The 16,321-nt window shown below is 37.6% G+C and overlaps 1 protein-coding gene across 1 annotated transcript in view; it reads left to right on the top strand.

Moving 5' to 3' along the window:
- The window catches only part of LOC124776409 (methylcrotonoyl-CoA carboxylase subunit alpha, mitochondrial), a 112,186-nt gene extending 96,867 nt beyond the window's left edge, over positions 1-15,319 (top strand). The window contains exons 13-14 of the mRNA XM_047251393.1: positions 10,664-10,775; positions 14,417-15,319. Of these exons, the coding sequence (XP_047107349.1) occupies positions 10,664-10,775; positions 14,417-14,421 (117 nt within the window). The 3' untranslated portion in view covers positions 14,422-15,319. The remainder of the gene's footprint in view (positions 1-10,663; positions 10,776-14,416) is intronic.
- Positions 15,320-16,321: the final 1,002 nt, after the last annotated feature.

Raw genomic sequence — 16,321 nt, 5'->3', positions numbered from 1 at the left:
GTAGGCCAAACTGTGTGTACTGTTGAAGATTAATGCTGAGAACAGCACTGGCGTACCAGACTGCAGCAGCCTAACAAGTCAGAATTTGTAGAACATTGTCTATCAGAATTGCATGCAATGGATTACAACCATACTAGCATTCCGACACAGATATCTTACTTTAATTACAAAGTCCCAAAAATTATCTGTTGAGATTCAAGTAAGGGAGCCACAGATAAATCATGGTAGTGGCAGTGTCCTTAGTAAGGCCTGGGAACACACATTGAGTCTGGTTAAGAGAGGGAGGAGACGTCCCACAATAAACTGACTTCGGAGGGAGGCAGAGCAACAACAGAAATACTGACAGCACTTGTCCCTGTGTGTGGAGCTTGGATGGAATGACTTGGAGGCAGGAAGGGGTGGGGGGAGTGCTAGATGCACGCCCACACCTGGGACTGGCTGTTTTACAGAAGACTGGGTAGGAGGTAGGGGGAGAGAAGATATAAGCCCTGCATCAGCTCTGAGGCATTCAGTATGTCAGTGCACTTGATGGTGGCAGCAACGTGGTCGTTTGATGAAATATTGTGCCCATTGGAAATGGACATCTGGCCAGTTACACATGAACTGTTTTGTCATGAATTACTTTGAGAGAACTTATAGTAGTTGTTTTATAACACATAAATTACAGGACAATAATTTGTATTAAATTTGTTGGATGTATAGTGCCCCTGTTTTAAAGAATAAGTTTGCAAACAAAAATTTCACGTATCCTAGAAATATATCAATGAGAAGGGAGTAGCAAGAAATTCTGCATTTTCTGCTTCTGTTGTCACTAGGCTGTGTGTGGGTACACACTGTCTCGTAAGGAAATATGCTATCACTTTGCAGAGTTGTTACTAATTATACATAAGTGTAGTTGTTAAACATTTTCAGTTCATTGTGTTTCGCAAATCAAAGCAGAAACTTAATATTGTGTGTAATGATAATTTCAAGTTAGTGTTAATCTGTTGCAGAATCTGCACAGCCATTTTTGTTTTTTCATTTCGTAATTTTAGTAGCTCTTAGACATTATTTCTTACCCCAAGCTAATTTTGATAATACAAAATGTAATTAGGAAAGTCAAAAATTATATTTGCTCGTGCAGTGTTATTTAAAACAAATAAAGTGATCTCGTTAAGCTATATTTTATTGGGAAAGAACGTTTTAGAATTCCAACAATGTCCTACAGACATGTATACTTCTGTCATGTAAGTTTTCAGCTTGAACACCAACTGCAGCATGACATATATCAGTGTGATCTGAGGACTTCTTTGAAATGAGTTGATTTATGATGTTATTTGATATTTTAAGTTAATTTAGTTTGTGGGCAGTGGTGAATCAAAAAATATTGCCATGATCCTTCCCTCAGGAAGATAGCACAAGAAGTGAGGTATGGAGATGTCAGAAGCTAAGCACAGAGATCAAGATTCTGAGATGTTTTTGACCAATCCCCTGGAGATAAAGTGTTTTATTACAAAATTCTTGAACTAACCTACACTATTGTAGCAGTGCCCTCTATCACGTGAACAATTAGTCATGGGAATTCTTTACAGTACTGGGAAATGCATTGTAGGGTGTCCATTTGTCCCGTTTTTCCGAGGACAGTCCCATTTTTTTGCCAAAATTTCCTGTTATCCCAAAAACTTTTTGGGGACACTAGAATGCCCGGCTTTATCAACAATGTAGGAAACGATAGGTTGCTACTTACCACAAAGACAACATGCTAAGACAGACACAATTAAAAAGACACTTACACATTAGCTTTTGATCACAGCTTGTTTTGGAAAAAGAGAAACACACACCATTCATTCACACAAACAAGCACACCTCACACACATGGCCACCAACTCCGGCAGTGTGGACCAGAATGCAACTATCATATGGGATGGAAGTAGCAATCTGGTGGGGGCAAGGAAGGGAAGGGGAAGGGAAATGGGAATGGGGGAAGAAGGGGCCGTTGTCTGGTGGAGTGTGTGGGCACTAGAATGACAACAGGTGTAGTGTCAGGAGTTTGTGGGGCAGGGAGGTGGGGAAAAATAGAGCAAGACAGGAGAGGAGAGGGGAAAGGTGGACAGGTGCATTGGCAGAGGCTGACAAATAGAGTTAGGAGATGGGAATGGAGAGAATGTGATAGGACGGAAGGGGTGGAACTGTTGGGTGAGGGGTGTGCGGGACTGTATGTTACTGTAGGTTGAGGCCGGAATAATTAAGGGAGTAGAGAAATGTGTGTCAAGGATAATTCCATCTTTGCAGTTCAGAAAAGCTGGTGGTGGAGGGGAGGATCCATATGGCTCGGGTAGTCAAGTAGTTGTTGAAATCAAGTATGTCACGTTCAGCTACATGTTGTGGCACAGGAAGGCCTGCTTTGTTCTTGGCCGCAGTTTGGCAGTGGCTGTTCATCCTGGTGGACAGCTGGTTGCTACTCATACTAATATAAAAGCTGTACGATGATTGCAACAGAGCTGGTAAATGACATGGCTGCTTTCACAGGTGTCCTGCCCCTGATGGGGTAGAATACACCTGTGACAGGACTGGAATACAAAGTGCTAGGTGGTTGGATTGGACAGGTCTTGCACCTGGATGATCCACAGGGATATGATCCTCATGGCAAGAGGCTGGGGCTGGAAGTGGCATAGGGATAGACTAGGATCTTTTGTAGGTTGGGTAATGGAACACCATTTCAGGAGGAGTGGGAAGGATCTCAAGTTGGATGTCCCTCATTTCAGGGTATGATGATACATAATCAATGCCCTGGTGAAGGATGTGGTTCAGTTGTTCCAGCTTGTGGTGGTATTAGGTGATGAAGGGGCACTCCTTTGTGGCTGGTTCTTGGGGTTGGTGGGAGGATTGGGGGAGGGAGGGGAAATGGCATAGGTGATCTTTATAGATTATGTCTGGGGGGTAGTGCCTGTTTGTGAAAGCCTTGGTGAGACCATCAGCATACTACTCAAGGGATCTCTTGTCATTGCAGATAGTGTGTGTGTGTGTGTGTGTGTGTGTGTGTGTGTGTGTGTGTGTGAAAGGGATGACAGTTGTCAAAATGCAGGTACTGTTGATGATTGGTGGGTTTAATGTGGGCAGAGGTGCAGATGGAGCCATCAGAGAGGGGGTGGCCAATGTCTAGGAAGCTGACACACTGGGTTGAGAAGAACCAGAGAAGCAGAGGAGAGAGAAGGTGTTGAGGCTGTGAAGTAATAAAGATAGGGTGTCTGTGCCATGAGTCCAGATCACGAAGATATTGCCAGTGAACTTGATTCAGGCTAGGGGTTGGACATTTTCAGAGGCTAGGAAGGTCTACTTCTGATGACCCAGAAACAGGTTGGCATAGGAGGGTGCTATAGATAATTGTTTTATGGATTCTCGGTCTTGAAATAAATTCGAGCACATTAATAGAATGAAACTGCTGTATGCGCAGGGCTTGAAATTAAATTCATTGAATGGGCAGTGAAGACCATATTCAGATTGAGTAAATGAAACTTGTGTAAAATAAAACATATTACATTTAACAATGGGATAGTAAACAAAATATTAACTGTTAAAGAATAAAGATGACAAATATTTTTTACAGGTTGGGGTAACTTTTTTTTATCTCAAAGGGGTCTATGCTGGGATTACAAATTAAAAATGTTTGTTATGATTTGAGTCTCAGTAAGGACACAATTTAGATTGCCACAAAAATGTTAATTTTATGCAGATGTTAATAATTATCAATTTTAAGCTGGTAAAGTAGTAGCAGTGGTAGATGTATTGTGAATAATGTCCTGTGGTTTGTAGTATTTTAGTACCACAATAATTAATTTTTGAAATTTTTATATGTGTGTAAGCAGTTTGCATACAGAACTCTCCACAGTGTGTCAAGAGTTTGAAGGTTTTGTTTTGCGTTGCTTGTATTTTCTGTCAGTCAGTCTAATATCTCTTGTCTCTGCCTCTCCCTTTTTGAAAAAAAAAAGTGCCCTCTTCTCTTTTGAAACTATCATTACTGACAAAAAGCTTGATGTATATTATATAACCAGCACTCTCTAAGTTTTGTAGGAGTTGGATGACATTATAATTGCCGTATTTCTGTTTGTCACACGCATTAGTGTGTCACAAAGTAGACACAGACATGTTTGAACAAATTTAATGTCCCTCTTCAGTTGATTGGCAGAGAAATTAGATGGCATTGATTCACAGTTTGTTTGTTTGATTATTACTTATCCATCTATGTACATCTTGTCTCCTGATGAGTCTGCTACATTGCTCAGGGATGAGCTTTAAATCCAGTCAAGCCATTTTCTTAAATTGGCTCAGGGAAAATGTTTGAATGATTTCTTTATTGTGACAGCAGCTAATCACAACAGCACACCATCTCTTGTAACATTATTCTGAGTGGGACAGTTAAAGTGTTAGATACTTCTGTGGACGAATTTATTCCTAAATGGATATCTTATTATGGATTCCATTTCACTCATCAAAGCCTAAAATGAACTGCAGATGCAATGTAGATTACAAGAATTTTACTGAAAAGCCATCACTTTTGCCTGTTGTAACATGTACATTAATTAAAAATAGAGGAATAAAAGAAACTTAAAATTCGTTGAATCAGTGCCATGGGAAACCAGACAATGGAAAGACTAAAAAGATTTGAAGAACTCTAGTAATTATTCAAAAATATTGAAAATATTCAAGAGGTATTCGGTTCTAAAAATTATTGATCTTATATGTACATCATAAAACATGTATTCTCAGTACTGTGCATGAATTAGTTTTTACAGTGTAATTTTTGCAGTGTGAGGTAGAGATGGTTACTTGAATATTTTCAGTAGCAAGGGAATTGGTGATTTGCAATGTACAAAATTCGTTTAAAATGACACCACTTTGCCATAAATGAACAAGGGATCAATAGGAAGCTACAGATAGAAGGCAAAGTCAAAACTTGAGGTTCTGTCTGATGGCTACTCACTTTCAATCTGTGACAGGACTTTTTATCTGATTCTTCAGACAAGTGGTTCTGTCAGAAAGTTACATGTCTATTAGCTTTGTCAATGCAGAGTTAACTTCCTTGTTCCACGTTAGAATATTGTCTAGCCTAAATATCAGTCTGTATTCCTCCTTTTTGTTTATACATTCCAGTTCAGTCACTTTCATTTCCTAAAGAAAACATAAAAGAAAATAGTGAGAATCAACAATATGCTTAGTCTTTACATTTAGCTAGAAGTGTCATAGTAATGCTGAGTTCATACTCACTTAGTATCTTAGATACACTGATGAGCATGACCACCTGTTTAATAGCTTGTTTGTCCATCCTTGGTACAAAATACATCACTGATTTTGTGTATCAGGGATCCAACAGTTTGTTGGTAGATTTATGAAGGCATGTGGCATTAGATGTATATGCATGGGTCATGTAATTCATGGAAATAATGGGCCACTGATTTGCGTATGCAGTGATGGCACCCAATAGCAACCTAGATAGGTTCCATAAGATTTACATGAGGTGAATTTGGTCACAGAGACATAAATGTGAGCTCACTATAATGCTCCTCAAGTCTGTGTAGCATAGTTCATGCTCTGAGAGCTGGACAATTATACTGCTGAAAGATGACATCACTGCCAGATAAGACATCAAACATGAAGGGATGAAGGTGGTTCACAGCTCTGTGTGTGTTTTTGATTACTACCACAGGTCCCACATAAGTGCAGGAGAACATCCCCCATAGTGTAATATTGTTCCCACCATCCTGTGTCTGGTTCACGCTGCACGTTTTGAGCTGCTGTCTGCTTTATGATGGTGTCCGAAGGGCCAACACATTTCCATTGAGCGATGGTCGAATCCTGATGGCCTTGTGCCCAAAGCAGTCATAATTGATGTTTTTGTTGGGTCAGCATGTGAACATGTCGGGGTGGTCTACTGCGGAGCTCCATGTTCAACAATATGCAATGAGTAGCGTGCTCTGAAACACTTGTGCGTGCCACAGACCACCATGTATCCTACTTTACAGAGCAGACAAGCCTCCAAATCCCAAGTTCTGTGAAAAGTTGTGGATGTCCAACTATTTTATGCTTGATGGTAGTTTCACTGTCCTCCTGCCTCTTTCCATACACGCTCATGACAGTAGCGTATAAACATTTGACCAGCTTCGCCGTTTTCAAGATAATCGTTCACAGGCTCTGCATAATAATTATCTGCTCTTTGTTGTAGTTGCTTATCTTAAAGGATTCCCCCATTTGCTACCCATATCTTTGCTAGGGGAATCCAACATCATGGTGGGTAGTGGTCATAATGTTTTGGCTTATCAGTATATTCTCAACAAAATGATCTTATGTGTGACTGTCTAAAATCTGAAGGTATAATTATTAAAATACTCGTGATCCTAATATTTAGTAAGAGTATCTCATCTCACAATAGCATGACAGTTAACAAACTGAACCTCCTCCCCTCCAGATCATGCATGCAAACCTTTTTAGCTGGTAAAAAGCAATTCAAAATGTATTACATTTTATGTGCTGAGCTGGACTTATACTTCTGTAACAGGGCTATTTTGAAAAACTGAATGTACACACAGTGTCTTTCCCAAGAGTCATCAGGTGTATGTTCTCTGGGGGAGATATTTGTAGTTTCTTTTTTGCACTGAGTAGCTGGTCTTCCATGCGATGCCCAGTGTCAACAGAAAGCATCTGTTTCCTGTTATGAACAAAATTATTTTTAAAATGTAATTTTACATGCCCATTTGATAGAGTGGCCCCAAATTAGTCTAGTGTGATATTTGTTTTATCGATACGAATCAGCAGGGGCAGTAAAACAGGTAGAATATCAGCACTCCAGCAGTGACTGAACAGCGCACTGCTACTTGACAGTAGCAGTCAGCACAGGCTTGAGAAGTGCTGTCACTGCTTGATTACTTGTTATTCATCATGTTTTACTGTCCCTGTTGGTATGTATCAATAAAACAATATCACACTAGACTAATATGGCACCACTCTATCAAATGGGCACCTAAGATTCTGTTTTAAAAGTAATTTTGTTTGAAGTGGGGGAACAAACTCCGCTCTCCAATCACACTGTGGATCACATGAAACACGTGGTGAGCAGTATTTGTTTGGGCTATCTCCAGCTACACACGGCAAAAAAGAAATTACAAATTAAGACCCGAGAAAAATTGTCTGATGACTATTAGAAGAGAAACCCTATATATAAGTAGTGTAGTTTATTTATGGCAAGAAATGTATTCAGAGTTTAAGTTGTTCAGACTCGATACAGAGTGTAATTATTTTTTAATTAAATATTTTACTCATAATGTATTGAGAGACACAACAGGGAAGTTATTGGACAAGATAATTCTTCCAGCCAATATGTCAAACTCTGCTTGATCCAGGAGAATTGAATTGACTACTTTATCACGTCAGTCAGAGAACTTGGAGGCAAATTAAGGCCACAGACACATCTGCAAGGCCTCTGCTTGGTCCACCAGCTGTCTGAAGAGCCTTTGTTTCACTGGGATAAAATCACACCTGATGAAGTCTGTAAAACTGTTTTCAAGATACCTGTTTGCAAAAGTATGGGCTGCTACTGGATGTTTAATTTTGTTGTTAAATGAACAGTTCACTTGATAAGTAAGCCCCCAACCAGTTTCTATTGTGCCAATATTCTCAGTAATATTGAATCACTCTTGCACATTCAGTTAAGCAATTATTTTGGTAAGTGTGACCTCCTTTGCAACAATCAGCACAGATTTTGGCCGGGTAAAAAACCCACAGCAGCCGTTTGGGAAATTGTTGATCACATTTAACAGCTTTTAGAAATCAGAAGATAGTGTCACTTCCATTATATATTCTAAGTAAAGCATTCGACTGCATTCCTTTTAACATATTACTAACAAAATTGGGGTATTATGTTGTGCAAAAATCTACATTAGCAGTAATTTCTTCCTACCTGAACAACAGAAGATAGTTTCTCTCCGTTAGAAGCAGGCACCGTTAGTAGAAATTGGTAGAGGTGTTCCTCAGGGCTCTGTCCTTGGCCCCTTTTTGTTCATTGTGGCTGTCGATGACCTGTTGCTTTGTGTATCACAGTTTGTTTCCTTCTTTTGCTGATGGAACAACTATATTTACTTCACATCATGACATCACAACTCTTGATAAGATTACATAAGAAGCTCTTGACTCTGTATTAAACTGGTTTGCAGCTAGTAAACTTGTTTGCAATGCAGACAAAACTTAAAAACTTTTGCTAGGACTATCTAAGAATGTAGATAGAAAGATGTGTCAAACTCTTAGGAAAACATATTGATGTCAAACTCAATTGGGAACTGCATATCAACCAAGTCTGTAAAAAGGCCTTGAGAATGCCCTACCTCATGTGGAAAGTGAGAGATACGGCCAGCAATAATTATCTGTGTATGACGTATTTCACACTCTATCAGTCACATTTATCAAATGGATTACTCATATGGGGACATTCTCCTCATACCTGTAACATTTAAAAAAATTGTCCGTATAATAAGCAAGGCTAGTACTACAGAGCACTGTTAACCTCTTTTCACCAGGTGTAGGAAACTTACAGTGATGAATCTGTATATCTGTGACTCTGCACTCTTTGTAAAGAACAACAGTAAAGGATGTTCTATTCGGTTAACAATTCACAAAATAAGGCAAACATTGACATCCAAGGCACAGGCTAGTAATAACAGAAAATTCTCATAAAGCGAACACCCTAAAAATTTTTAACCTGTTTCCTCTTGCTACTCAATCCTTGCCGTTTAAAAAATTAAAATTATGTGGCTAGCTAACAAAAAAATCAGAGTTTGAATTGTGATAAAAAAAGCAAAATTAAAACAGTGAACGGTCCAAACTTAACAAGTGCAATATCGAGATAAACTGAACAGTTGTGGTTAAGTGGTCACGCTGTTGGACTGCCAAGCCGGCAAGCCATGTTCAAAACTCCCTCGTACCTTTTATTTTTATTTATTTGATTTTTCACAACATTATGAACTGTCCATCCGGTCATTGAAATGTTTGTTCTCTTTCTGTAGTCTTGGCAGTCGTCACACTAAACTATGGTTATAGAATATGAGTCATGCGGTAAGAATACGTTACCGTCACAAGTAAAAGTGATGAACAGTGAGAGCAGGCAAGATACCACATAGATCTCTCACAGAAATGAAAACAACAAAATTAACAGGTGTGAACTATGTTACAACAACGGAATTCAAGAGTTAGAACTTCCAAATCGGAAAACAACTTCAAAAACATTAAAAACATATGTCTTGACAGGGCACAGGAAACTGCGAGACTGTGAAATTGTTGCATTCATTTTTTGTAGCTTATGTGACAAACTAATATTTTTTTCAATATTTTCCTTGTGAGTGATCACATTCACATTCGTAGAAACACCAAAATCAGGCAAGGAGCCATATCTCACTCACTCATCAGTCGTACAAATTAGGTGCGTCAATAGGAGGTTCCTTTCACATGGCACATATTCTCTTACATAGGTTATTCGGTGCAGGATTCAGTTGATTTGTCACCCTCTCATCAAACATTTGCAGTTCCCATTCGAAAGCCACTTCCTTCCAGCTGCAAATAGAGTAGTTGTGCTGAATCAATGTCTTTATAGGTCCCTACCTTACACCTTGCTGTTGCAAACAGTTACATCAAAGCACAGAGACAAATTTGAATACAGCAGGGAGGTGGGGGGGGGGTGGGGGGTGTAAGGCACAATGGAGGTTTGAACTCGGCTTGCCCGCTTGGCAGTCCAACACTGTGACCAGTTAACCATGATGCTGTTGCTTTTTGCTCTTACAGCCTGCTCTGTATTATACTTCTTGTCCTTGGACTGTTCACTTTTACACACACACACACACATACACACACACACACACACAGTTCAGTCCTATTTTCATTCTTAATCTGTGTTCAGTTTTAAACAAGTTGTTCACTGAGCCCTCTTATCGCAAAATCTCAGGGGGGTAGGGTGGGGAGTTTCCCTTTTAAGAAAGCCTATTCTATTGTATGTGGTCAATAGCAAATAAAGAATCTGAAACTGGCTCTACAACCCTATTGGTTGTTTAATTGTTGCATAAAGTGTGATGTTATACTTCATGACCTATTATACATCAGTGCTGCTATGTTAGTACCAAATTGAGTTCATGTTTTCATATTGTCAGAACATAAATGATAAATGATGATGGGGTCCAGTCATTGTTCTTATATTAACTATTGATTTCTCTTGTTCTATATCTAAACTTCATGATGTTTTAGGATGTACTTATGTATTTCACATAAATAATATATTGTGAAAATATTGTGCTTGAATGATGCTAGATTGTATGATTTTTTTAGGTTATTGGTTTCTAAATGCAACTATACCAAAAATATGTTTGTAGGCAAGTGTTAAACTAGGTTCGACAGAAAACTTCTGTATTGAGGAAGTGATGTGTAATTATTGTGTCCTTTGTGTAGTCAACTCTTCTGTAATACACAATAAAGTCACAACAACTTTTTCTTAAATAATGACATTTTTGGGAGTTTTGCTTCATTTGAAATATGTACTTGAAGTCCAACCAAATATTTACTATTTACATGCTTGAAAATGGAGAATATAAACTTTGAATTTCATTTTTTTATTAACAGATTGTAAGTAATTGAATAATCTTGCAATTTACAGTATTCAGTACGTGCGCCACTAGCAGGAAAAATTGAAAAAGTTCTCTTCAAGCAAGGAGATTCTGTTTCTAAGAATGCAGTACTTGTCAAATTTGAAGAAACTGATTCTAATGGTAAGATATTTTCAACAGCAACTTATGAAGTTGACTTTGCCAGACATGTGTCTCAGTTTTAGTGGGAGGATGTTACTCTGGTATGCAGCACAAATTGGAGGGTGATAATAAAATAAAATGAGAGTTCAAATATTTCTCTTAAATACATGATTTTTTTCTGAATTTACTACAGTGCTCCTTATGATTGACAGCTGACAGTGGAAACTCATTTATGGCAGTTGGACTGATAAAAAAGAGAAGAAATAATGTGTCTTACAAACAAAAGCATGAATGATAAACAGCAACTTTAGCAAACTTTTTTAACTTGTAAAACCTTTGCACATTGTTTTGGAATATAATGGGGCTAAAAGCACAGACAAGAAAGACATTGATAAATACTGAGAGGAAAACATGATAAGAAAGAGAGTGTAAGGAAAGACTACATAAAAACATGAGATAAGTTTTTAGTAATCCAGGAAAATACTTTCTTTATTATAATTCCAGTCTTGGATTACAATATTTATTTGTAATCAGGTAATTAATTTTGGGCCGGCCGCGGTGGTCTAGCAGTTCTAGGCGCTCAGTCCGGAACCGCGCGACTGCTACGGTCGCAGGTTCGAATCCTGCCTCGGGCATGGATGTGTGTGATGTCCTTAGGTTAGTTAGGTTTAAGTAGTTCTAAGTTCTAGGGGTCTGATGACCACAGATGTTAAGTTCCATAGTGTTCAGAGCTATTTGAACCAATTAATTTTGGTTGGTAATGACTTATCATCAGACCTGAATAGAAATGTGCTACATAATACAAACATACCACAGTTTTATTTGTTTGACGAAGGTGAAATGGCTAATGGTTTTGACTGCACCATCATATGTAATGCTATGACATGTACAATGCAACACATTTCTTCTCAGATCCGAAAGTGGTCATTACTGACTTATATATTAATTACATACTTACGAATGAACTTTGTGATCCAAGACTGGAATTATAATAAAACGAAAACATGAAATTTGACCATGCAAAAGGTCTTGTATGTGGGTACTTTCTACGTTGGGGTATTCCAGTGGGATTGTGTGCACATTGGTAAATGAACTCATTGGGCATCAACAGACATATAATTGCGATGCACCAGCTCTCAAGCTGTGTATATAAACCTACCAGGTATTAGTTGCAGAATGAGTGTAAGAGAATGAGGTGGTGAAGTGATAAGATATAGAATTTATATTTGTACAAAGTTGTCCAAATACTTGTCCATCCATCCAGAGTTTGGTTTTCTGTGATTTCTCTGACTTGCTAACAAAAAATTCCAAGATGAAAAGGACAGAGCCAATTTCCTTCTCTATTTTTAACTTGTTCTTCATCTCTAATGACCTGGTCAACAGCATGTTAACCCCTAATCTTTCCTTTATTCCCTCTGAGCAACTGCTATTTTAGCAGGCTGTGTTTAACAAAAAAAATTTCGATCAAAGCCAAGACTACAAACATGGAAATACATATGTAAAGACCCAGCCACCACCGTACCTGGGCATTGTGTGTGTGGGCGCGCGCGCGCGCGCGCGTGTGTGTGTGTGTGTGTGTGTGTGTGTGTGTGTGTGTGTGTGTGGTGCACACTCCATGTCAAAACCAAAAAGAAGTTATTTTTAACGAAATGTTGACAAATTCATAGAACTCACCTCTGCCCTTTTCCTACAAAGTAAGAGAAATTCTTGTGCTTGTATTGCACCTTATCCACTCATTGTGATGCAATATGTACCATTTAGTATTATAGAATTTCACTAATTGAACACCTCTGCTTGCATTTCATGGTGCACAATATGAGTTCATTTAAACATGGAGTGCTAAACAATTTCATATCTTATCTCCCCCCCCTTTTTCTTTCCAGGCAGGGTCTGAAATTTTGTCTCACTTAGCAAACTCAGAATATTTAATTCCTAGATTATTTGTTTCCTCTTTTATTATTTACTGCATTTGATTGTATTTTTAATGCTGGCCTTCAAATAATTCTTCTCCCAGTCAAAATGTCCTTCCTGAGCTTACAGATTGTGCACAAAATCATCTTTTCCTACGCAGTTGTGCTATTATCCATGCTACAGTGGCATCCTTGTTTATGTAACACTGTATCATTCTCAATTTACTGTAATATTTTGATGACCTATATAATCAGGACTTATTTTGCATAATCTATTGAGTGATGTATTTCTCCATGCACATCCTAGGTCTTTCAGTCATCAGATCGTATGGTGGATAATAAACTCTTTACTATAGGATGTTGGAGAAATTTGCAAACTTTATAATGTGCTCACACCCCCCCCCCCCCCCCCCACCCCACGCCTCCTCTATCCACTACATCCCTTAACACATCACCGTAAGCAGTTCATACAGCCTGTATTGTTCGTTGTTATCTGTTTATTCAACTTTGCTTACTATACTGGTTACCGTATTTAAGTGGGTGTTGGTAGATGCTGGCAGTGAAACCATTAATTACAGTTTGATTAGCAGAGATAGATGATAGGTATTATAATTTTGCTATTATGTTGTAAAACAAATGATAGGCACACTTAAAATTCTTATCTCATTTTGCATTCCTTGATGAATAATATGAAACTTCGCTGCATTTATTCTGTTTCTCAATAAAAATTATATTTTTGCATCAATACAATTATTTCTGATTTGAAATGAAACCTGGGTGTTAATATTTCTGTATGCTACACTTTGAGGAAATTTGTTGACAAACCGCATTTTGTTATGGCAGTTAATGAACTATTATCTTCCTCTCTGACTTAAACAGGGAACCATGGAAGGGCTAGCCAGATCTGGATACATCCAGTGTCAATAAATTTTCAAATGAATACCAGACTGAAGCGCAAAGTTTTGAAAGAGAGAGAGGTGGGGGTTGAAGGTTTCTGTTCTCCTGCTGATACTTCATGTCGTCCAGTGATTACACATATTTACTATCGTGTGTACTCTTTGCTTAAATTCTGTAGAAAATTGCAATTATAACTTTAAATATGATTATTTTTAAAAATCTGACAGCTTTCTACAATGACCATACATTTTAGTAATGTTTTACTTTGGTATTTGCTGTTTTATCAAATGTGCAAATGCATTTACTGCTGTCATTGCAAAATTGTGAATTTGAAAAGGAAGAGTAAATGTTTTGTCTCCAGTAATATGTGTGAAACATTACTTTATATCAAAGATATGAATTATATCATACACTAGCTTTACTGACAAGTGTGGCTCAGTGTATCTAATAACAAATAACAAACTTATAAATTTCACACTTTATTTTAAATGAACAGCCAACATTTTTTTTTTTTTTTTTTTTTTTTTTTTCACAATGAGAATATACTTTAGCTGCAGTTCTGTAAATTAAAAATAATACACTGCAGTATGCATAACAATATATACTGTTGACACAGTTCCTGGCAATAAAATGTTAAACACAGCATTCATTATTTTATGTATGTTCTTTGTATGTGTAGTCTGCAGGTTTTTAATTTGGTGTGATTCTAACAATGCATCATATTGCAGATGTTGTTATATTGCAACATATTACAGATGGAGGGATATTTCTCTTACTTTACTGCAGTCACCAGCCTAGTTTCTGAATTTTTGAAGCAGTTTTTATGTCTCATAAATGTATCATTTTTCATTGCAGCTTGATTGCTGTACATCATATTATCTCTGAAGTGCTGTGCCTGCCACAGCAGTGCTTTAGAAGCTGTGTGGATGATGTGATCTGAAACTGTAGCAGCTGCATTGGAAAGCTTCATCTAGCAGTCTGAAACTGTGTTATCAAGAAGCACCCTACTGCTCCCCCATACTGGGATCACACTAATGCAGCTGTGGTGTGACACGTTATGTGTGCTCCTTGCCATCTGGAAATGAGAAATATAGTTTTATCCTAGGACATAATTCTTTTATGTATATACAAGTGAGTGAGTGATTGAGAAAGAAAGAAATAGAGAGAGAGAGAGAGAGAGAGAGAATTTAGGCACTGTGAAAGAGCATACTGATTAATGTGCCAAATACAAATTCATGACAAGTATCATCTCAGGTTAATCAATCAAATAATCTGTGTAAGGTTCACTGCATTTATTTAAACTGTTAGCTCACATTCCTGCCTCTACGTTCAGTAGGTGGTGTTCATTTTTTCCAGTTAATTATATATATTCATGTTTTTCTTTGTAATTATGTTCCTCCTCACTGAAAATTCTTAGTATATTTATTTGCTGTTTGGTTTTGCTAAAATTTGAAATAGATGGTACCTGAAAAAATAATCAATTGAAAATTCGTGTAATAGTAATGTGACATAAAAAAGGTAACTTTGTTGCTAGTCAGTCTTCCATATTGTGACTAAAGAGCATATGCCAAACTGTTTAGCAGTCACAATGAAAATATATATTTCACAGCTGCATATGTTAAATCATATAGATGGCTACCAAGTAAGAGATAGGATGTTCTATTTCGCTAACATGTTTTGTTAGAAATTGTAACTATTTTCATATTTTTTTATACTGTTAAAAATGTGAACTCGTCAAATAAACCGTGATATCTTGTATGATTTCGTCATTTATTTTATATTCTACAAGCGACCCACTGCAAACTGGTAAAGATGAAATAATAATCTTATCACACATTACCATGAAGATGCAAACAGTTCAGAAGTTCCTCAACCAGCACATTGCTTAGCTTGTACCATTCCTCAGAATCATCACACTCAGAAGCTATTTTTAGCATTTTCTCTCAGTGAGGGTGTTTTATTGATCACCTCACAAATTTTCTGTTCATTTGTCATAACACTGACCTCATCAATAGTTAGCAGCAAATACTATCTGATACATTCTTCCAACACATTTAACTGACCATGTTTGTAACATTCTGCATAAAAGGTAGAAAAACTTGTCAAAATATCTATATCTGTGTACATATTCCACAAAAAATGGCATAACAATTCCTGGAGGGAACAATATGTAAAATAATTGAGAGACAACTCAACTACAGTGGACTGGTGTTGCAACTTGCTAATTTCCACTCACAGTAAAGCATATCACTATAACATCGACTGTTTACTGTTGACCGCTTTCCCATGTAATGTTCCAGAACTGGCCCTTGTGCATCCCAGAAACTTTGAACATCTCTCTCCCTGAAGAAGGATGACTTCTGAATTACTTTTTGCTGGAAATCATTCCATGCTATGGCATCTGCTTTCTAGTTCAAGACGATAAACCCACGTTTCGTTTACAGTGATGATTTGTTTGTAAAACATTTCACCTTCATTGGCACGATGATCCAGCAGCTGTTGACAGATTCTATAACAATTGTGTATGTGCTTCCCATTAAATTGTTTTCAGACCTGTGATGCACCACCTATACAAAAATTGAGTTTTTTTATGGATAATGCCATATGGAAAATCATGATTAATGTACCTGAAAGTCTTCTATGAATTTCAACTCCTGGTTCTCCTTCAGACTACACAAACTGGGTTACGGAAGGGTATTGATCATTGGTGCAAGTAGTGTGTGGTGCAGACATGTTTATTTTGCAGGACCACAAAATGAA

The sequence above is a fragment of the Schistocerca piceifrons genome, chromosome 2 (genome assembly GCF_021461385.2).
Source record: "Schistocerca piceifrons isolate TAMUIC-IGC-003096 chromosome 2, iqSchPice1.1, whole genome shotgun sequence".
Classification (NCBI taxonomy): domain Eukaryota; kingdom Metazoa; phylum Arthropoda; class Insecta; order Orthoptera; family Acrididae; genus Schistocerca; species Schistocerca piceifrons.
This window is presented reverse-complemented; position numbering and strand designations above follow the sequence as displayed.